General features: G+C 35.7%; 1 protein-coding gene across 2 annotated transcripts in view; it reads left to right on the top strand.

Annotated features, from left to right (window-relative positions):
• TFEC (transcription factor EC) overlaps positions 1-24,323 on the top strand; it is a 178,932-nt gene that overhangs the window by 36,863 nt on the left and 117,746 nt on the right. For both annotated transcript variants that reach the window (XM_008521803.2, XM_008521804.2), the window contains exons 2-3: positions 8,375-8,425; positions 9,363-9,609. In XM_008521803.2, coding sequence (XP_008520025.1) covers positions 9,412-9,609 — 198 coding nt within the window. In that variant the 5' untranslated portion in view covers positions 8,375-8,425; positions 9,363-9,411. The remainder of the gene's footprint in view (positions 1-8,374; positions 8,426-9,362; positions 9,610-24,323) is intronic.

The following is a 24,323-nucleotide window of genomic DNA, read 5'->3' as shown; positions in this document are numbered from 1 at the left end:
GATATTGTTGAACTACAAATTTGAATTCAGTAAATCTCGGGTGGAGTGTGAGATTCTGTCTTTCCAATAAGTTCGCAGGTGATGCCCATGCTGCTTTGGGTGGGCAGAGAAGGCCTGACTGTTCAGTGGGGACGTGATTGTGGAATGTGCATCAGGAGCCAGCCAAGTCAAAATCTGGGGGAAGGAAGTTCCAGGGAGAGAAAACAGCTTTTGCAAAGGCTCCTTGGAGGGAGTAGGCTTGATACATCTGAGGGAAAGTGATGCGGAGTAGCAATTCCACCCTCTTCCCTGACACATAGGGATAACGCGAACATAGAATAATCCTGAGTCCTTGACCTCCTGTTAAAGCAGTCACAGCCTATCCCCTACCAACAAATGAATGAACTCATTCCTAGAACCAATTGCACCGTTGCATCAGTTACTTTTATCTGGCCCAATATATTTTTGCAAAAATATCCTCTTTTCTCATACCACTTATTGCAGCTCTAATTTCTTTTTAACCTTTAGTTTCCTTTTTTTATGGTATCTTTCCCTTTTTACTTAATATTGTGAGGATTTCCATGGTAGTTAATGATTCTGAAACGTGATGTTTTTAATGGATATACGGAAGCATATTTAGAAGTTCCTAGATTTACGTAGTTTCCATTGTTTTAATTCTCTTTGGGGAGACCCATTATAATCAAGACTATGATGAATATTACTGTATATAAATCTAATGACACATCTCCAATTACTTTTCTTTCTTAACAAATATAATTGAATTTTGATAAACAGAGCCAAATTACCCTCCAAAAAAATGTTCTAATTTACATTCCTACTATGAGTGAATAGTTCTTATTTCATCCCCTTTCCCCCATATTAATTGATATTATAATCACTATTTTTACTTTTTACTGAGATACAATTTGCATACCATAAAATTCATTCTCTTAAAGTGTACAACTCAGTGGTTTTTAAAGTATATTCACAAGTTTGTGCAAGTAATTTTTTTAATTTGTTAAATTTGTTGTGTTTGCACTCATTAGTTACAATTGTCTTTTGTTCTTTCTCTTAGGTTTTCTATATAGTTGTTTGTATCATTTACAAATAATAATCGTATATCCTTTCTATTAGTTTTAATTCACTTCTCCTTCCTGACTTTGCATTGGCGGGATTCATGTTTTTCTCAATTATTGCTGAGACTATTTCGCTATATAATATAGGGGTTTGGAAGCGTATATTTTGAAGTCAAACTGATCTTCCACTTACTAAATGTGTAGTGTGGGGCAAATGAATTGTGATTGTTGAGTTTCAGTTTCCCCATTTGATAACAGTAAGAAGCATTAATAAACAGGCTTATTGAAATGTTGAAGAAGACAGAGTACTCAGCAAAGTGTTCAATATATATTGTTATTGATTCCTTTTTTATGAATTTCTAAAGATCAATACTGCCCAGGAAATAAAACCATGTGAAGATGGTACAAAATAGAAGACCTCTGCTACTATTAAATTAGGTTCACATAGATATAGTTGTTGTTAAACAGTTTCTTCTGGGCATCCTTGAGCCAGACTATATCTACCTTTTCTGCACAGTTATTTTGTTTTATTATGCTGCCTACCTGTTACGAGGAGCCCATATATGCTAGCTCAGAGATATAGCTGTTTATGTCATTAAAAACCTCCAGAGAATCTGCATTCTCCCTTGGATAACTCACAGAGGTGCCTCACAGCCCATAAAATGTTAATCACTAAATTAGATACCTCCTACTGCATTTCTAGACTCTTCTCTTTGGTATTGTAATCTTTCATAATATGTAACTATTGAGTTTGTTTTTGTTAGAGAAAGACTGTTAGACTATACTAATCATGTCTAAATCCTTTAAATATACCTCATTTATTACATTCAAAATAATAGGATAGCCCTGAACAATTGTGTATAGGTACAAAACTTATCTAGGGGATGAAAGACGCACTAGAATGCCTTAAAATTAATTTCCCCATTAGAAAAAGATGCCAGCAGGCAGTCAATTGATCAAAAGAAACTGTTTTAACTTTTTGTGATGCAGACACAATCAGCTGGTTATTTTTAATACATAATTGAGCACAAACATTTTTGTGAAGAGCTTAATAAAAACTCTGAAAAATGTAGATTATTTTGAAATTTGCAAACATTTTATGGTTCTGAATGTATCTGAAGTAGAGGAAATAAATAATTGAATAAAAAGTTTCAGTGTTTTCTAAATGCTGAGAAATGTCTTTTCTTTGTTAGACTGACCATCAGCAGTGGTATAAAATGATGTTTTAGAGACAGGGTGAAGGAGATGTCTATTCTCATCCCAAGTCAAGGCATTCACTGAAAAAATTGCTTCGGGCCATAACTTTGGCATGCCATGGGTTAAATAAAGGTCAACTCCAAGTGAAAAATAAAAATCCATTGATCTTTTGGTGTTAAAGGGGCAAAATAGTTATCATTTTAGATGTTTTTAGTGCTCTTATAATTCAAGGATTTTGGATTTCTTTTTCTCTCAACTGAGAATTTTCAGGCCAGTGGTGTCCATAATGTATACGAGTGCCTTGGGGCATTTTGAAGGGGAAGAAGAAAATTTACCATATTTTTAAAAATGTTCTTACCCATCCAGGCTCTTGCATGATATTTAATAACTCAGTGATGTGGCTAGCCTACAGGGGCTGACAGTGCTTTTTATATTTAAATGAGTCAACAGTCATTTGGAACACAGGTATCTGGAGAACTAGATTCTAACCCCATCTTGGGCTCACTGTTTATTTCTGTAAAAGACATCTGAATTCAGACTTGTGATTACTTTTCAATATTTCTTCTAACTTATTTGTCTTTGTTAGGAAGGTGGTTAAAGGTTGTAGAGGCAGTTTATCAGTCAGTGAGAGCTCAAGAGCTCCACGTTCCTTTGGATTTTAATCTTGGCCCCATCACATTCATTCATGAGAATAAGGGTGATACCTGCCCAACAGGGGGTTGAAAAGATTGCCTCTGACTGTTCATATGATGTGACCTTCACATAGAAGGGGCTCATTAAAGGTCAACTTGTATTAGGGTTATTATTATCCCTGCAAAGAAATATTGTAAGCAGCAAAAATCAAATAGAGGTCTATCCAATTATCTGGTTAATTCTGGCACATACTAACAGCTGTGTAGTAAATGCCATCGTGTGCTGTGTGATGAAGTGTCATATGGGTGACACAGACACTGGGCGCATTCTGCTCAGTGGTTGGAGACCTTCTTGGATTACCTTTGTAATTTGGGTGATTCTCCAAAAGCAATCTCCCTTGGCTAGGGAGATTAGGTGAGAGATAGGTAGACACCACCTCAATAATTCAGAGGAGAAGTCAGACTTAGTCAATTTCTACTATAACCAATTTGCTTGTGGGTCCAAAGAGTGGGTAAAGTTTCTGCATATCTTTACCGGAGACAACGTTAAAGCCCATCCTCTTCTACAAGTGACATATGCCCCAGACTAAATGATAGGGTCCCACTTTTCTCCTGCTTTTGGTTAAAATATATTGATTGTTATTATATTTGTTTGCACAAGCCGCAACGAAAAAAATTAACCATTGTGTAATAAAATTCTCTTCTTTTCTTTTAAGAAAAGCCCCTCTATCAGAATGCAAAAATACGTTTTCTCCTATTAAAAGCTGACTCTTTACTGTGGAAAAACTCTTCCTGTGACTAGTGATGAATGATCATGAAAATAAAGGCTTATCGCAGATCGCAGCAGGGCGGCCAGGGAGCCTGGGGGTGGAGAATCAGCAGAATTTTCCAATAAGAATCAGCCTGAAGATATGCCCATTTTTGTGACATATGTTCTTATTTGCTCATTCAGAGAATAGTAGATTCTATTATTTTTAGAGCTGAAAGGGGCCTTACATCTGCTGAACACAGAAGATGGTCAGTAAATATTTGCTGTATAAATGCACGAATGTATTTTAATGTCCCTCTCACTGCTGAAATCCTTCCCATATTTTATATACTACAGAGAGTCATTTAGCCTGTGCTTGAATATTCCAACAGACTGAAAGCCTACAAAATTCTGAGGCTGTCTGTTTCATTGGTGGATCACTCTAATTATTAGATCTTTTTTTTTTGAGCCAGATTTTATCACCGTGTAATTTCCACCCTTAGGTTTTAGTTTGGTTTTATGGGGGAACATTAAAATAAATCTACTTCCCCTTTCACATGAAAGTTCATCACATATTTCAAGACGACTATCATGTCCCTATAATTCTTTTCTTCTCCAAGCTAAACTACCATTTTGTAGATGACAGTGTTTCCAATTCCCTAACCATCCTTCTTTTGCCTGATTTTTTTGGTCAATGTTTCTAACATATTTATTTATTTTATTATTTACTGGGTAATGAGTACATTTGAATGAGTAATTGTGATAGCTATTTTATATTCATTATTTTATTTAATCCTCACACCAACCATAAAAAATAAGTTTTTCCCGGTGAAAACGCTATGTCAAGGCCCCTAGCTAAGGGGCGTGATTTGGATTCATACTGGCTCTGAATAACCACCAAACCATGTATAAGTAACTTATATTTTCTGTGCCTCAGTTTTCTCATCAGTAATATGGGGATTATAAGTGCTTGTGAAGCAAGCAAAGCTGGTTTGTGCTTTCACTCAATACCATACTCCCTCCTTATAATGTTTCTTTTAAAGTGGGTTTGGTATGCTGAATAAAGGTCCCCCAAATGTGTTCATGTCCTAACCCTGGAGCCTGTGGATATTACCTTATGTGGCAAAAGGAACCTTGCAGATGTGATTAAGAATCTTGAGGTGAAGAGATTATTTTGGATTATCCTGGTGGGCCCAATGTAATCATGATAGTCCCTATAAGAAGGACGCAGAAGTCAGAGTCAGGGAGAGCACTTGTGACCACAGAAGCAGTGACTAGAGTGACATCCTTTGAAGACAGAGGAAGGAGCCACAAGCCAATACAGGCAACCTCCAGAATCTGAATGAAGCAAGAAATAGACTCTCCGCTAGAGCCGCTGGAAGGAACCAGCCCTGCCAACACTGACTTTAGCCTGGGGAAACTGATTTCAGATGTCTGTCCTGTAGTTATAAGAGAAACAATTTGTGTTTTTTTAAGCTACCAATGTTTTGGTGATTATTTTACAGCATCCGCAGGAAACTAATACAGTGGGTATCCAAAACTGTCTGAAACCTTCCATTGGAAAGAACTCAAGTGTAAACAGCCTGAGTTACTTCTGTGATGAGTATCGTAGGCATTGCATCCTAATATCTAGGAAAATACATTTTACATCCAGAAGGTTCCCAGTTGCATGTAATATTCCTAATAACCTTAAGAAAGAGGTTTAATTAACAAAAGCCACACTAACAACATTAGATCTACCCTACTTTGCCCCCTTTTATTGGGTATCACCAATGCTCATGACAATCAGTGTGGGGGAAATTTGTCTTTTTTGGTGCCTTTGTCTTCATCCTTTGTCAAAAGTCCTCCCTCCGCCCTTATCGTTGGGGCATCCTTTGGATCTTTGAGAGTGAGATTCTGCAACATCTCTTCCTAGCCGGTGTCTTTCTTTTAGCTCCTCAAATGTCTGTGGCCATTCTTGGCACACTTCAGTCTTAATTACGGGAGTCTCTGATGTTTCTTACTGCTGTTGCATTTCTTGGATGCTGCTTTTGTGAAGCTTCAATTGTTTCTAGGGGGCAGAAGAAACGTCTTTCACTCCGATCTATTTCCTGTGGCACAGATTTGCATGGTGTGGGAGCCTACATCTTTTTATCTTCTGAAGTTTGGATGGGAATATGCAGAAACCCTCCATCTCCTTCAGAACTCCACCCTCCTCCCTCCACCATGTAGGCGATTGTCAAATATAAAGAGGAGAACTGCTGCTTTGAGAAAAACAGACCTCCTAGCTTCCCTCTCCTCAAATTATCACAGGCTTACATATACCTGTTAATTCATCCCACGTTCTCACCTTTGTTGTTTGTTTTGTTTTGTTTTTGTTTCAGAGGCCACAAAAAACAGTGTTTGGACACATTGAGCCTTTGGTCAAATGAAATCTCCAAATCTCTTCCATAAGAATGGATGATGAACCTGGATATTTCCCATCTTAAATCTAGTTAAATTTTGAATCCAAATGAATTATTGTGTATTTTACACTTAAGTGGGTTTGGCCCATTATTCTAGGCTATCACACTATTAATGATAATAGTAATGTATTGAGTATCTATTATGTATGAAGCACTATTAGCAGTTTAGAGTATTAAGTTGTTATTAATAATAATGATTATTAAATCGTATTGTTATAATAATAAATAATTGTTAAGATAATAAGAATTTTATTTTTAAATGCTGATTTTGTCTTTCAGTGAATATTATTTGTCCCAACCTAGTTTTTTCCCCCATTTTTGAGCAGAATTTATTCTATGTATTTCTCCAAGTCCTGTTAAAATATGTTAAACAGCAATGGATGAATAAAAGGTTCTGTGTCCACCTTTACAAATGTTCCTCAAGGTTAGTTTCCCAAACTTCTGTTAGTTTGTCTCCAAAGGGACCTAAAATGTAGACATCCAAGGCCTGAGAGTTATTTTCAACATATCAGTTAGAGAAAATTTGGGGAAAGATCAGGTTCATGCTGCATCATTGATCAGCTCTCTTTGGGAATGAGAGTTTGAACAACTTTGAACCTAGCTAATTGATCTCACATAGATTTACTTTATTAGTGAACACATTATAAGAGACTTTGTGAAATGCTTTGCTGAATTTAAGAATTACTGATGTTAAATTATAATCCTTCTGACAATCGCTGTAGGAAGATGCATCATTAATTTCTTTTTATAGAATGATGTATTAGTTTCTAGGGCTGTCATAGCAAATTACCACAAGCTAGGTGGCTTTAAACAAGAGAAATTTATTCTCTCACAGTTCTGGAGGCCAGAAGTTCAAAATCAAGGTGTCAGCAGGAATGTACCTTCTTGGGGGCTCAGAGGGAGATTTCTATGCTTCTCTCCTGGCACAACTCCAATCTCTGGCTCCATCATCACGTGGTGTTCTTTCTTTTGCGATTATCTTCTCTGTGTCTCTTCTCCTCTTCCCTTAAGGACACCAGACATACAGATTAAAGGCACACCCTACTTCAATATGACCTCATCTTAACTTGCAGCTTAATTACATCTGCAAAGACCCTATTTCCAAAGTAAGTCATGTTTACAGGTACCAGGGGTTAGGGCTTCAACATATTTGGGCTCAGGGGACACAATTCAACCACAACAAATAGGGGAGAAGAGAAATCACTAAAGTGACTTGGCACACGCACATAGAGAACATGCACACAGGACTTTTTGTCTTCATACAATATTCTTTTAACATCATAAGATACTACCTCTTAGTGAATTCCACTTTATTTTTCATGATTTCATAGACATGCTGCTTTACAATCTGCTGTAGAATTTCATGGGGGCTAAAAATCAAGCTCACTAGTTCTTGGTGTCCAAATCTATCGTTTCCCATTTTTAGTGTTATTCTCATCATTAACTTAGATTCCTCAAATACTTTTCTTGTTTCTAAGCTCCATAATTGCTCTGGGCCTGGAGAATTTAATTTATTCAGATTGGCTTGCTGATCTCTTATTACCTTCACTCCTATATTGAGCTTCAATTTCATTGTAATGATTGTTCTATATTTACTAGTTTAAAGCATAATTCAGATTTGAGTAGTTCTGCTTTTCTGTGTGTATATTCATTGTTCCTGGGGTGTGGTTTATCTTAGAAATTATTGGTCTTTTCCTAGATCTACCTTCCCTTTACAGTTCTTCCACTGTCTTCCAGTAAAGACTTGGCAGTTTAAAGTGGGACACAAATCGTCAGGTGCACAACTAAACTATGTTTAAGCAGTTAACCAACCAGTCAATTGATAGTTATTGAATCCTCTTACGTTCCAGGGGCTGTATGAGATGGGGATTCTAACAACCTGAAAAGCAACGTATAAGAAATCTTGCCTTTGAGGAGCTCACATTATGGTATGGGGGGCACAACAGAGTCAACAGGCAATTGCCATGGTGTATGGTAACTGCTAGGAAAATAGTTGAGCAAAGGTGTTTCCTGTGTACAAGAGGAGCACCTTACCTAGCTTAGAAATAATTGCTAGTACCACACCTCTGTAATTAGTTGTATCCTCTCAAATATTCTTCCCTTATTATTCCAGATTATTGTCTACCTTTTGAAGGCACATGCTCCTTTTCTATATCCTTCTGTGCCTAGGACTGGAGCTGTCACATTGAGCATCCAATGTATGTTTTTGCCTTACAATAATGTGCAACACATTAATCAAATAAAAACAGTATTATTAGAGTTGATCAACATTAACTTCATTTTTTTTTTTTTTTACAGATTCATATCAACGATACAGTTTTCTAGAGAAAAATTGGAAAGCAAAGATTGGTACGATGCCTTACAAATGCTTAAACCAGAGGTTATCTTAGAGGGGTTATTTAAAGATATAAATTAGAGCATTAATTTTAAGTTCCCTCGGGTGCATTTGTTAATCCAGCCACTTCAATTATTACAGTGTCTTCTGTGGTGCAAGATTTTATAGAGACTAGAAAGAAAAAGATGTTTTTCCAGATGCGTTAAACAGTAATATGGATGGCCATTAGCTACACATTCAGTTCCCCTAGCAGCTTCCTCGTTTTACTTTCATGGTTTTTTAAGAGGTTACCTCTAGGACAGCACAGCTCTTCAGTCTGCGATGGCTCAAGTCAGAAACCGAGTGGGAGAAATGCGGTATCAATTGTGGTCTGTTTTTCTATGTGACAGTAGTTCCTATTTTGTGTTTGTTTCTCCTTTAATGAGGATACAACTTTCATCCAGGGAGATGTATGGGTCACTTGTTAGTGTACTTAAATGCACGGAGGCACTCCACCAGCTGGAAATTGTGACTTGTAGTTGAATTATTTTTGCCCAGCGAATGGTTTTCCTTTTGACATATTTTAATATACTTGCACACTGAGAGCAAGAGTGGGTGAACAGAAAACAGACTGTTTTATTAACCCAGCAGTCACCTTTGAGGTTTGTACATGTCCACTTTTTTTCTTGCCTTTGTACATAATCCCAAGAGACTGGTACCTGGCTTTGCTCAGAATAACAAAGTCAGGCACAAATCTCCAAACACAATTGTTAGCTGAATGCCAACTGTTTCTTCTCATCTTTTTTTTTTTTTAACTTGAGCATTAAGAATTGTATCTTTATGGGTGAACCATAACCGTTAAAGAATGAGTTTGTTTTTCTATTTCAGATGCTTCCCCTGTCATTTACTAGATTTATTTTACAATATGTAATCTCAGGTGATAAAAGAAAATTTTTTGCATGTCTTTTGCAGAGCTCCTTTTTTTAAAATCTATTAATGGTGAGAAGAAAGGAAGAAAAATATGTTACAAGCTTTAACCGGACTCCAATTTCAACTGAAAGAACAATTAGGAGAAAAGGAGAGAAGACTTCAACTCAGCCAGGAGGCCAGGGCCCAGCATATAGAGTTCCACATGCAATTTTCATACAAGCCAATGTTTCAGAGACTCTTCCCAGGAAGACCAGAAATTCCTTCAAGCCAATTACCAGCCTTTTCCAAGGTATATATCTGTATATGTATATACATACATGTAGCAATAATTTCTATGTAAGTATTATGGGTAATAGCCTCTGAAAATCTGTGCATTTTAATTGTATTCAAAAGTTGAAGAGAAAATAAGAATAAAAATCCAGAGCCTTCTCCCAGTTTCCAGTAAGTGGCTACAATTCCCAGTAAGCGGCTCATTTAACATTATGTAAATATTAGAGCAGCAAAGCATCCATCTCTTCCCCAACATCATCATCATCATCACGATAATAATACTACTTGATCTTTTGGAGCATTTTAGACGTTAGAAGGAAGTTTCACATCATCTCATTTGACTATCCAAACCAATCAGTGAGGTGTGCCATATGAGTTCAGGAACATCATTAAGAGTGATAAGCTTTCTGGAAACATTTCAAGACTTCTAAAGCACAGGTAAGTGGTGTGGTGTGTAGAAAAGATGCCATCTTTGAGTTAAAATTCTGGGTCTGTGTTGCTGACTCTGATATTGGGCCTTTTAAAGCAGGACTTTGTTGAGTTTTTCAATGGGAGAGAGAGTAATTATGCTGAAAGCAGCTTTGAACTTTGATTGAAGATTATTTTGTGTAGAGAGTCTATCTCAGTGTGTAAAGGGAGCAAATGTACTTCAGATGGGACTTTTGCACTGGGGTAGGAGGTTAGAGCACACAGCTTTGAGGGCCAACACAGTGAGTATATGACCCTAAGGCTAGTGACATATTCAAGGGAACACAACTAGTAAGTGGCAGACGAAAGGTTGGAATCCATTTCTTTTGACTCCCAGCACACTTCTAGAATTCAATTTAATTTAAATGCTGTATTTTGAGCAGCTACTTTTGATCAACTTCTTGATCTGTGATTATAGGGTACAAATATTAAAAGGAGAGATTTTGCTATGAAGGTTTTATAATGCAGAAGGGTAAATAAATAAATACAACAAAAGAAAGACTATGTACCATAGGTGTGGTGCATAGTAATGGACTTGGTGATGTCATGGAAGGCTTTCTTATTGTGGAGGCATCTGAGTCAGAGCTAATGGTTTTGCTACATCCATTCTCAGGGAATAGCTATATCAATCATATTTGCTTTAGCTTTCATATTAAACACATTCTTAAAAATAAGACTATCACTTTAACCTCTAGTAAACTTTCAACCACAAATGCTTATTTGTTGTACATTAAGCTTTCAAAAATCATAACTTCTTTAAGGTAATAGATATGTTTTGTTTATAATTATTTCTGACTTTATTATATTTTTCTTTTTCGTTCTTTTAACTTCACTGAAATATGTTTAAGCAGGCATGCTTTTATTGGAAAAATCACATAAGGTTCTGAGTTCTATAATATTTGTCTTCTTAGGATCATCATCATCATTATCCTCACATGCTCATTATCAGAATAATAAAATTTTAGCACTTTTTAAACAAGTATTATGGGAGAGTCATCATGCCAGGCACATTACATACATTATCATAGTTTTTCAATAATCCAGTAGAGTGGCTGTAAACCCCATTTTGCAGATAATGAACTGAGGCTCAGAGGTTTTAAGAAATTAGCTTGAAATTGAACAATTAGCAAAAGTGTTATTGTTCTATGACCAAGACATGCTGGAAGTTATTATTTGTCCATCCAGTTGGGCTTTAGCACTTCCTCACTAACTTTACTAGTGAGAACTCAAATGATTTCCAGTAAGGAGAGCCCAATTGGAAGCAGATTAACCTACAAAGAGGATTTATTAGCTTGTATTATTAGGAAGGATAGCTGGTATCAGGCGTGATGGGAACCAGGACTTCAAATATCGTTAAGAACATGTTTGTCTCTCATCTGTGCTTTTCTCTGCATACTGTCTTTGTTCTCAGACCAGCTGTTCCTTGAAGTAAACTGCGTAGGCTTCATTCCCTCTAGGCTCACATCCTCAAAACTTGCCACTAAGAAAAAGAAGGCTTATGTTACACAACTCCAGTGTCAACAATTCTAGATAAAGATGTTCTAGGATCACATTTCCAGCCCTTGGCCTGGTCATTAAGGTGATGGTGAGTGCTATGCTCAGTTTTTATTGCTCAGATGTTCACTTTTGTGGATGTATGGAGAGACGGAAGGGATAGTATGTTATTAGAATTGAGTTGGGGTGCTCTACAGACACGGCCTCCAAGAAATTACTATGAGCCAGTTAGTCATCCCAATTTGTGGCTATTATCACAGGCCATTATGATACCTGTTCTCATTGTCTTAGTTAATTCTCTACCAGTTAACACCCTGGTTGATTAGGTCTGCTGAATCATATCTGCAGGATGGAGGGCTTTGTCTAATTTTGTCCATTAAGCTAAAGTCTGTCAAGTTTGTTTTGACATTTGAAGTTGATTTGACTCAGATATATTTTCTAGATCTTAAACTTTTGTTATTTATCTAAAGTAGAAAATTTTGTTTCTGATTGGGAACAGGATCAGCTTCTAAAATTAAAAGAAATGAAAATCAACATATAATAGATAGTTTTCAGACTCTGTAGAAGTGTTATGTGGACAGACATGCCTTACACAATGGATTCATTTGGCCAACTCTACTTTTGGTTACCACGTGCCAGCATCTCAGACCCTGATCACTATCTGATGTGATTAAAAATTAAACTTCTGGACTTAAAAAGCTGAGGATAAGACTCTTGTCTAACTTTATGAAGGACTGCCCACTTTGAAGCTCTGTGTGCATTAGCCAGCTCACATTTTTTACTTCTCAAATGTTGTCATGCTACCATAAAAGGTTCTAAGCTTCAGAGAGTCATACTGTGATAAACGCATTTTAAATACTATATTATGAGACTTCTTCACATATTGTAACATGGTAGTCCCCTTTCATCCATGGTTTCGCTTTCTGAGGTTTCAGTTACCTGCAATCAACCATGGTCTGAAAATATTACATGGAAAATTCCAGAAATAAACATTTCATAAGTTTTAAATTGGGTGCCATTCTGAGTAACGTGATGAAATCTTGAGCTGTCCTGATTTGTCCTGCCCAAGATGTGAATCATCCCTTTGTCCAGTGTATCCACCTTGTATACGCTACCTGCCCTAGTCACTTAGTAATCTTGTTGGTTATCAGGCTATCGTTGCAGTATTGTGGTGCCTGTGTTCCAGTAACCCTTATGTTACTTAATGGCCCAAAGTGCAAGAGTAGCAATGCTGGCAATTCGAATATGCCAAAGAGAAGCCGTGAAGTGCTTTCTTTAAGTAAAACGATGAAAGTTCTCGACTTAATAAGGAAAGAAAAAAATTGTATGCAGAAGTTGCTAAGATTTATGGTAACTTTTATTACAGTATATTTTTATAATTGTTCTATTTTATCTATTGTTAATCTCTTACTGTGCCTAATTCATAAATTAAACTTTATAGGTTTATATTGTAAACACATAAGTATGTATGTGTAGAAAAAAACAGTAGATACAGGGTTAGGTACTATCCGTGGTTTCAGGCATTCGTTGGGAGGTCTTGGAATGTATTCCCCGCTACTACGTAAGTTTCAATAAATAAATATTAGTTTATTTAAAGAATGCAATTTGGCTGTTTTAGAGTATTTAAAAGAAAAGGCTTCTCTAAAATGGAACAATATCTCTTTCTAAGTACTATCATGAGGCAGCCATGTGTTGAATGTGAATGGAAAGATTCTATGTGGGAAGCTCTCTCCTCTTGTTCTAATTTCATTTTGTTGATATGTGTAGAGAGAATACAAATTACAAGAAAAATGTAGTCTCTTTCTTCTCCATAGCAATTTAAGCTGTTCTTGAATTCCTCACTGTCCTCCCGATGCTCTTATCTTACTAGAGGGTAGGGGATAAGAAGTGTGGAAGAGGAGATGGTTAATTGAGGAGAGCATAATGGGACAAAATTTAACTTTCCAGTTAAATGTGTCCCAAAGTCTTTCAGTTTAAAGTGGTTGCTTTCAGGTTAAATCGGTCTCTTTTTGGTAAACACTGTCTTTCATAGAAATGAGGTGAAACTTACATGTCCATATATCCTCTGACTCGGATGCCTTCCTCCATGATGTTCTTGCTTGGCCTGTCTACCCGGCTTCCTGTTGGTTTCCACTGCTAGGTCTATGACTAATGGGATTCATGGCTTCAATCACAGAGCCCAGGCCGGACCTCCTCATGCCACCCATTAATCACTGGTGGCTTGCAGGAACATTTCTCAAGTCACCATTTCTGATATGCTGAGGTCATGCAACACTATCAGAGTTCTAAATGGGAAATGGAGCAAGAACTCCTCTTGTTTAAGTTTCTTCCTCTCTCTATTGGGGTTTTCTGTCCTTTGCAAACTCCATTGCATACACACTAATGGTTTTCTCTCTTAACAGGGAATTAGGGCCCTCATGTCTATCTTCTTATCTCCCTTTGTCTTCTTTCTATAATTCTTTTGGAGGAAATGTATTACTTCTCCTTGATCTGCTAAGAACTTCCTACATCTTCCTTTCTCCAGTGTTGGCATTCATGTTCACTTTTCTCTGGGACCATAGAGCAGGAGGGCTGCAGGGAAAGGAGATGGAATATAAAAAAGGAAAAATACACTAGAGCTGTATATTGAGAATATTCATCCTGATACAGAGGTAAAACAGAAGAAGAGAAGGCAGTAAAATAAACAAACAAATAAATAAAAGAATTCCAATCATAGAATCAGTTGCTGAATCTTCCATGCTTAGATTCCATATTCTAGTTGTGCATTGGGTGTTCTAAATTTGTTAAGTAACCTGTAAGATTTGGTCATCTCCTCCAGATATAAATCTCACTTACATTTATGCTGAACAACCTTTTGAAGTTATCTATTTCAAAGTCCTCTAACAATCTTAGTTTTTTTTTTTTAAATAAAACTCAGACTTAGAAATTGTCAAGTGGCCTGTGTATTGGACTTTCCATATTTTAAAAGTTCTTCTGCCTTTAGTGTTGATAAAAGAGATAGAAATTACAGAAGCTGTGGAGCTAAAAAAACATAAAGTGACCACTATGCATTGTCTGTAGAAAGTTTTTTCTGATCAGAATAAAGACATTTTTTCCCCAAAGTTCCCTTTTGTTATAAACATGAGGAATGCACGGTTCAGACCTGACTAATGAGTGATGAATGAACTGAAATGGTAGCTGCAGCTTGTGCTAAGTTTGTCCAAGTTATGATCAACTTCATAATCAAGAAGCCTAAGGAAGACACCTGATCCCCATTGTGTGGTCTGAATAACACTTATTATACACCTGAGACTCATAGCACCTAATACCCTGTGAAATAGCCTCATAGCCCGAGAGCTTACTAACGGAGGAAAATGGCACACTGAAGCCAAGGGGGACAAAAGTGGGAGTTACCTGTTCCCTTAGAGTCCTCAAGTATAAGACAGTCTGGCATTATGATTCTTATTAATCAATATCTGCTTTTCAGGGTCTGTCTTGATTTTAGGTAATGAAGCAGAGTGAATTTTACAACCTTTTGGGTAATAATGTTGTGGCATCCAGAGAAGCTATATTATTAATGTTCTTCACTATGATTAGCCTATAATTTTAGCCTAATTTCCTTTTCGTTATCTTGAAACATAGAAAATTGGTCACCTTTAAATTTATAATCTTCCTCCATAATGTGAAGACTTTTGTCTATTTTCAATTTTTCCCTGTATGCCTTCTTTTTGTGAAACTCTTAATAAATGATTGTGACTAGTAGTCATCTCTTCAAATATACCATAGTTACCTGAAAATGCATCATGGGGATTAAACAAAAAAAAATTTCATTAAAGTTTTAAAATAGTATGTACTCAATATCTAACTTTATTTTGCTAATTTTTAGCGGCAACACTACTATCTTCACTTTCAATTATTTTTTAAATGTGTATGTCCAGATATATAGTTGCTAATTATTTCTAGTTCCTTCCACTAGATGAATAATGGTGTCTATAAGTGTTAACTGACCCTCTGGGTGAAATTTCAAACATGAATAACTGAGAAAAGCAAGAATGGTGTACATTTCCACTCCAGATTACATTTTTAATGTTAATACATAACTATTTAAGCTAAGAGATTCAGTTCAAGATTTATGGAAATGTTTTATCTTGGTGTTTTGTTAACTATTTTAGTGCACTGGATTCAACAGTTTCCAACCCCTCCTTTTTTCCTTTCAACTTTTTACTGTTTAGGTTCAAGGCACTGTCTGCAACTTTTTTGAGACTTGTCCAGTCTGGTTACACACTGTGTAAGGGGCAGTTTTGACACTCTTTTCACTTTCTGGTGGCCTTGTTAGAGAGAAAGCTAACTTTCCATCTTCTGCGTCTTGGTTGGCTCCGAGTCAGACCAGTTTCCTTTGGTCCTTCTCCTTCCTGTTCCCTGCTCTGCTGTCTCAGGAATCCAGATGTTCCTTCCTGCTTTCCTTCTTATGCTCTGCGTTCTCACCCTCCTTTAAAGTGTTCCACCATGTTCCAGGCACTTGTTATCACCATATCTTGTTTTATTTTCTACCCAGCTCTTCAAAGTATCTGAAAATACCTAACCTATCCTGTTGGGGGCTTTTGTTGTTGTTTTTTTGTTTACTGGTTAATTGTTTGGCTCACCCACTGACAATGTAAGCTGGATGGGAGAATGGACCTTGTCTGTCTTGCAGATGCAACTCTGGGGACTAGAACAGAGTTAGACGCCTACAAAATATTTGTTTACTAAATGGTTTTACTTACAAATGTGGTTTTGAGATTCTTTGCTTCTGACTTTTCACACTATCCCCAGGCAAATTTATCCACTACCATGGTTTCAATAAATGTAAAGGCTGATAAGCTACAAATATTTGTCTTCAGTTTAGAGCCCTCCTCTGAGCTACACATTTAAGTATTCAATTGCTTCTACCTAGATACCTCTTCAACCTGAGTATGGTCCAAACTAGATCAGTAATCTAGAGTCTCCCAATGCCTTCACAACTAAACCAAAAGACGCTGCCTGTTCTTCAGTGTTTTCTGCTTCATAACCAGGATACTTATCCATGCCCTTCTCAAGCCTTAAAATAGAGATCATTCTTTCATCCTCTCTTTCTTTCATCCCTGTTATTGCAAATTCCTGTTTAATCTCCCTCATAAATAATTTTCAAATCTATTTTCTCACTTTCCTCTATTGCTGCTGCCACTACACCAGTCAAGGTCATTATCATTTCTCATCTATATTACTACAATGCTCCATATTGGTCTCTGTCTTCCTTTCTTGTTCCCATCCAATCTTTCCTCACCGTGTAGTCCCAGGGATCTTTCACCATGTAAATGTGACTGTGATACCCTCTCCCACACAAGCAAACATACCAACAAAAAGTTTTCAGTGACTTCTATTCCCATTAAGAGAAAGTCCAACCTCCTTAAGTTGCCTAGAGCTGGGGGTGTATCCTTACTCCTCTTACCTTTCTTGCTCTGAATACTCAGAAGAGTGAATGATTGATCTTTAGGCAATTTTCCCTGCATTATACTTTCTCAACTGGACAATAGATAGAAGAAAAAATTGAGATTATATTCTTCAATAAGCTCCTTGTATTTTGTTTTCCCGTTTTAACAATTGAGGATGGATTATTAAACTTTGAAAATAAAGAAACGTGGTAGGATTAATATCTTATAAAAATTATATTCCTTAAGATCAAAATACATACAAAAGGATACTAGCAAGCAAAGCTTAGAGTCTTCCTTAAGAATCATCTTTGGATCTGCTCCAACACAAGAACAAATGTTCCACTGAAATCACAGTTTTCAGACATTATTGAATGGCCAAATTATTTTTGTCTAGAAAATTTTCAAATCACCTATTTCTTATGTCCAATTATAGCCATAGAAACGTATCAATAACACCCTCTCTAATTCTGAGATATCACTTAATGCCTTTTAATAATTTAAAGTATATTCATTATTGTCCCCTACCCCCACCTCCAAGCTTTTTCCTTCAATCAATACTATTTTAAAAGTAAAAATTCTTTTGCTGGTCCTTGTGAAGAAAAACACTCCTCTTTCTCCACCCAATTATTTGGAAAGTCAATCAGGTCTGCTTTTGGGGGCAAATAGTTTAAACATTTTTAAAACTTTAGTCCTTAAAGTGTCCAAAGTGTGAAAGCTATGTATGTGTTAAATTTATTTCAAGTGGTTACTTTCTGATTCTACCCTCGTCTTCTTTTCGTCCATTACAATTGGAGCATATTGCAATTGCCTCCTTTCTTCACTGTTATTAACTTTTCCCCTTTTATCAGAAAAAGGATCTTGCTTTCTTTGATTCTCTTATTGATATTTTAAAAGAACTTTTTTCCCTCTCTTGCTGTCTCTCTCAGGCAAGTCCCATCTCAATTGTACTTTGTCATTCATTGTTAGCCTTTGTGTCCATCCTCTTATCTCAGCCTAGTTTTTGCCTTTTCCTTTTTTGGGGGGGGAGGGATGGAAATAGGGGGCACTGGTGTTTGGAGTCTCATATCAGTTTCAGGCCTTAAGCAAAATGCATTCATTTCAAATGGAAATTCAAAAGACGAGGGTTCTTTGTTTCAATAATTTGGAGCCTTGTGCAACACATACTTATCTGCAGAAATTTTAGAATAGAACTTCTAAATAACTAATAACTGGAAAATTCTGATCTTGGGCTTTAGTCACTGAAGATAAGGAAAGACATCTGCTTCATTACCCCCATCTGGCTTTTACACATGCATTTCAGACTCAGTATGCTCTTGCTCTTTCTTTTATCTATGCCCATCTGCTTGTATGGTGTGATCCCATCCTAACATATTTTCAGACCCTTGCCATAGGGCAGAAGTGCCAAGCAATTATTTGTTGAGATAGATAGCCCACATAATACTGTAAGTGACATCTGTTCTGTCAGAAATCCCTCCCTCGTGGCGGTAATGTCGTATTTGTAGCTCATAGGAATATTGGAATTGACATACAGGAACAATTGAATGTTTCATTTTATCCTGAATTCTCACTCAGAGAGCATCCAATACCAGATGCTTTAGAGGGCCATATAACCCCCTGACTCTTTCTCTTGCTCCGTTTTACACCTATGGTAATTGGCAATACTACACTATGGGGAAAATATCTTCCTGACCCCAGCTGGTAACCAAATTATGCCCTAAAGCATGAAGATTGGCATATTTTAAAGTTTACTGTGGCTAAGATGGTGAAAAGTGGGATGTTTTTCAGTTTAATGTGCTTACTATATTGTTTGATCTAAATAATAGCTTGAATAATAAATTCCACAAATTACTCTTAATAACATTATTTGGCAAAATTACATTGACAGATGAACATTTTAATCTTTTGAGGGTGCTGATTCCTATGTTTGGCAATTGGTTCTTCTTTTTTTTTTTAACTATTTCAAACAGAGGATGAGAAAAATAGTTCACAGTCTATAAGGGTTCAAGACTTGACTCTCTGTATAAAGGTGCATTTGATAAAACTTACATTAATTGGTTCTGAGTAAACTCTGAATTTATTGATTTTTAGCCATTTGATGTTAAGAATACAGGCGGAATTTGGAGCCCAAAATCATTACTGGCAAATTAAAAATACAATATGCAAGGTAGGTTCTGGATAAATTCACAGTTCTATTTCCCAAACCATCTACATTGCTGCTGTTACTCTCTTCAATGGTCCTTAGAACATCATGAACAATTTCTGATGCAAAAAAGTTAGAATGGTATAATTATGAAAGGCTTTTAAAATTAGAATTGAAATGAGAGTACTCAATTACACAATAGGATCAACCCAATTACTTAAGTTTATGTTTAAGTTAGATTTAAACATTTAGTAATAGTAAGCTGTATTATGTGCTGTTGCAATACCTGGTACTATGAAAATTAGTGACCTAAAACAACAACTCTTTTACTTCTTTATAATTCCCTGGATCAGCAAATGGGCTGGGTTCATTTCAGTGGTTATTTTGCTGCTCATTCTGCCTACTATCTGGTGACTATCCTGGGATTAACGGTCTAAGATGATGGTCAAAAGTCTGATTATTGGTATTGGCTGTCTGCTGGACCGTCTGTCTCTAGTAGGATAATTTGGCTTCTTCATATGTAGTAAAGTTCTAAAAGCAGGAAGAAAGGGGGCCAGCCTTAATGTGGAAATTATTTTAAATTTTGACTAGCATGATGTTCCATCAGTCAAGCTAACATGGCTAAGTCCAGACTCAATGCAAGAGAAAATCACATAATCAGAGAGTTATGATTTTTTTGGGTGCTGTAACTGAAATAATCTACCATATATTGCTATCTAGGATTATCAGTTGGCAGAACCTTAGTTTCCTGATTACTTAACACAGTACAGCCATTGCTAGAATATTGTGCTAAGTTTTGTAAATCTACAAGAGAAGAGAATTGTGTAAATAACATAAAGATCAGTGAAATTAATTTCTTACTTTATCTGTCCCTCTTTCTATATATTTTAGATACCAGTTCTTTGTCAGATACGTGGTTTGCAACTATTTTACCCCAATCTAGTCTCTTTTTTTTATCATTTTAAAAGATCTTTCACAGGGGAAAATTTTTTTTAATTTTGATAAAATCCAGTTTATCAATTATTAAGTTGATGGATTATATTTTTGGTATCATGTTTAAGAAGACTTTTTAGACATAGCTAAATTCAATTTGCTGTTATTTTGTTGAAGACTTTTACATTTAAGTCCATGAAAGATATTGTTCTGTAGTTTTCTTTCTTTCTTTTCTTTTTTATATTGTTTTTGTCTGACTTTGATATCAAGGTAAGGCAGATCTTATACAATGAGTTGGAAAATGTTCGTTTCTCTTCTGTTGTCTGTAAGAGATTATGTAGAGTCTGTGCCAATTCTTAGTTAATGTTTGGTAGATTCTTCCTTGAAGCCATCTGTGCCTAGAGGTTTCTTTTTTGTAAGTTTTTAATCAACAAATTCTATTACTTTAACAGTTATAGGGTGTTGAATCCCCAATTAAAATTGTAGATTAGTCTATTTTTCCTTTCAGTTCTATTGGTTCTTGTTTCACATATTTTGTTGCTCTGTTGCTTGGTGTATACGCATGTAGGATCAGTATGTCTTCTTGGTAGATTGACTCATTCATTATTATTTAACACCTTTCTTTGTTGCTGGTAATTTTCTTTGCTCAGAAGTCTACTTTACATGATAATAACAGAACTACTCTTGCTTTTTAAAAAAAATATTAAGGTTTGCATGGTATATCTTTTTTCTATTCTTTCAATCTGGTATATCATTGTGTTTGAACTTTCTTGTGACAGCATATAATTTAATTGTGTTTTTATCCATCCTGCTAATTTATGTCTTTTAATTGATATATTTAGAACAGTTACAATTAATGCAATTATTGATAGATTAGCAAATGTCTTCTTTTTTATTGTTTTCTGTTTCTTCCTTTGTTTCTTATTCTTCTGTTTCCTTTTCCTTTTTTTCCTGTGGATTATTTGAACATTTTTTAGAGTTTCATTTGATTTATTTATAGTGTTTTTAAATATATTTCATCGTATGGTCTTTTAGTGGTTGCTCTGGGTATTACAGTATATACAGTACACAGTAGTATATATATCTACTGTCACAGTCTACATACATCTCAGTCTACTGGTATTGACATTTTACTACTTTGAGTAAAGTGTAGAAAATTGACTTCCATTGAGGTCCTTTTACCCTGCCCACTTTTTAAAATTTTCTTAATTAGTTTTTCTACATGCTTTGAGCACACATTAGATGGCATTATAGTTTTTGCTTCAATCATCAATGTGATTTTAGAAACTTATGAAGAAAGAATTGATAAAACTCAACAGTAAGAAAACAAATGACCTAATTAAAAACCAGGCAAAAGATCTGAACAGATACCTTGCCATAGATGATATGCAGATGTCGATTAAGCATATAAAAAGATGCTCAATATTGTATGTCCTTAGGGAATTTCAAATTAAAATAACAATGAGATATCACTATACACCTATTAGAATTGCCAAAATCTAAAACACTGGCAATATCAAATACTGACGAGGATGTAGAGCAACAGGACACCTATTTATTGCTGGTGGGAATGCAAAATGGTATAGTCCCTTTGGAAGAAATTTTGCTGACTTTTTACAAAACTAAACACCCTCTCAGGTTTTCTGCATAGATGATCATGTCATCTGTGAACAAAGACAGTTTTATTCCTTCCTTCCCCATCTTAATTTTTATTTCAGTTTCTTGTCTTATAGCATTAGCTATAATGCTTCCAAGAGGATGCTGGAAAACATTAGTGAGAAGGGTCATTCTTGCTTTGTTCTTGATTTTATTGAGAAGCTTTGAGTTTCTCACCATTAAGTTGGTGTTAGCTGTGGGTTTTTTGTAGATGTTATTTGTCAAATCAAGCAAGTTTCCCTCTATTCCTAGTTTGCTAGGAGTTTTGATCATGAATGGGTGTTGGATTTTGTCAAATGCTTTCTTGCATCTATTCATATAATTATGTGGTTTTTCTTCTTAGCCTGTAGGAGTGAAAGGTTACATTAATTGATTTTTTAGTGTTGAACCAACCTTGTATACCTGGGTTAAATCCCACTTTGTTATGGTGTGTAATTATTTTTATACACTGTTGGATTCAATTTGTTAATGTTTTGTTGAGGATTTTTCATCTATGTCGATGAGTGATATTGGTCTGTAGTTTCCTTTTCTAGTAATGCCTGTCTGGTTTTGGGAATTAGGGAATGCTGACCTCATAGAATGAGTTAGGAAACATTCCCTCTCCAATCTTCTGGAAGAGATTGTAGAGAATTGGCATAATTTCTTCCTTAAATATTTGGTAGTATTCACCAGTGATCCCATCTGGATCTAGTGTTTTCTGTTCTGGTAGGTTATTAATTATTGATTTAATTGCTTTGGTAAACATAGGCCCATTCAGATTGTCTATTTCTTCTTGTGTGAGTATTGGCAAATTGTGTCTTTCAAGGAATTGGTCTGTTTAGTCTAGGTTATCAAATTTGTGAGCATAGAGTTGTTCATAATATTCCTTTATTAACTTCTTTTTTTTTGTGAGGAAGATTGGCTCTGAGCTAACATCTGTGCCAATCTTCCTCTATTTTATGTGGGATGCTGCCACAGCATGGCTTGACGAGTAGTGCTCTGTGTACACCTGGGATCCCAACCCGTGAACCCTGGACCATCAAAGCAGAGCATGAAAACTTAACCACTATGCGACCAGGCCAGCCCCCCTTTATTAACTTTTTAATGTCTGTGGGATCTGTAGTGATGTCCCTATTTCATTTCTGATATTGGTAACTTATGTTTTCTTTCTTTTTTTCTTAGTCTTACTAGGGGCTTATTGATTTTATTGATATTTTCAAAGTACCATCTTTCCGTTTTGTTGATTTTCTCTATTGATTTCCTGTTTTCAGTTTCATTAATTTCTGCTTTAAATTTTATTTTTCTTCTGCTTACTTTGGATTTAATTTGCTCTGTTTCTAATTTCCTTAGATTATTGATTTTAGATCTTTCTTCTTTTCTAGCATATATATTCAATGCTGTAAATTTCCCTTAAACAAGTTCCTTCACTGCATCCCACGAATTTTGATAGATTTTATTTTCATTTAGTTCAAAATATTTTTAAATTTCTTTTTAATTTTCCTCTTTGACTCATGTGTCATCTAGAAGTATGTTGTTTAATCTCTAAGTATTTTGGGATTTCACACATTTTTTTGTTTTGTTGATTTCTAGTTTAAATCCACTGTGATTTGAGAGCATGTATTGTATGATTTTTATTCTTTTAAATTTATTAAGATGAATTTTATGGTCCAGAATGTGGTCTATCTTGGTGAAAGTTCCATATAAGCTTGACAAAAATGTGCATTCTGTTGTTGTTGAATGAAGTAGTCTATAGAAGTCAATGATATCCAGTTGATTAGTGTAGTTATTGAGTTCCACTATGTCTGTAATGATTTTCTGTCAGCTGGATCTGTCCATTTCTGATAGCAGGGTGTTGATGTCTCCAATTATAATAGTGGGTTTATCTATTTCTGTTTGAAATTCTATCAGTTTTTGCCTCATGTATAATATAGTTAGGTGCATAAATATTCAGGATTGTTATGTCTTCTTGGAGAATTGGCTTTTTTATCATTACGTAATGATTCTCTTGTAATGTTACTTGCTCTGAAATCCACTCTGTCTAAAATTAATATAGCTACTCCCACTTTCTATTGATTAGTATTAGTATGCGATATCTTTCTCCATTCATTTACTTTTAATCTGTGTATTATCTAATATATATATGATCTATCCATTGACATGAGTGGAGTGTTGAGGTCCCCTACTATTATTGTTTTATTGTTAATATCTCCTTTTAGGTTTGTTAATAGTTGTTTATGTACTTTGGTGCTCCTATGTTGAGCGCATAGATATTTATGTGTTACATCTTCTTGGTGGTGTGTCTCTTTTATCATTATATACTGTCCCTCTTTACCTGTCTTATCTTAAAGTCTACTTTGTCTGATATAAGGATTGTGAAACCTGCTTTCTTTTGTTTGCCATTAGCTTGGAGTATCATCTTCCATCCCTTCACTCTGAGCCTGTGTTTGTCTTTGGAGCTGAGATGTGTTTCCTGGAGGCAGCATATTGTTGGGTCTTATTCTTTAACCCATCTCACCACTCTGTGTCTTTTTATTGGAGAATTCAATCCATTTACATTTAGGGTGATTATTGACATAAAGCACTTAATGCTGCCATTTTATGACTTGTTTACTTGTTCTCCTGCATTTCCTTTGT

This window comes from Equus przewalskii, chromosome 4 (genome assembly GCF_037783145.1).
Source record: "Equus przewalskii isolate Varuska chromosome 4, EquPr2, whole genome shotgun sequence".
Classification (NCBI taxonomy): Eukaryota; Metazoa; Chordata; class Mammalia; order Perissodactyla; family Equidae; genus Equus; species Equus przewalskii.
This window is presented reverse-complemented; position numbering and strand designations above follow the sequence as displayed.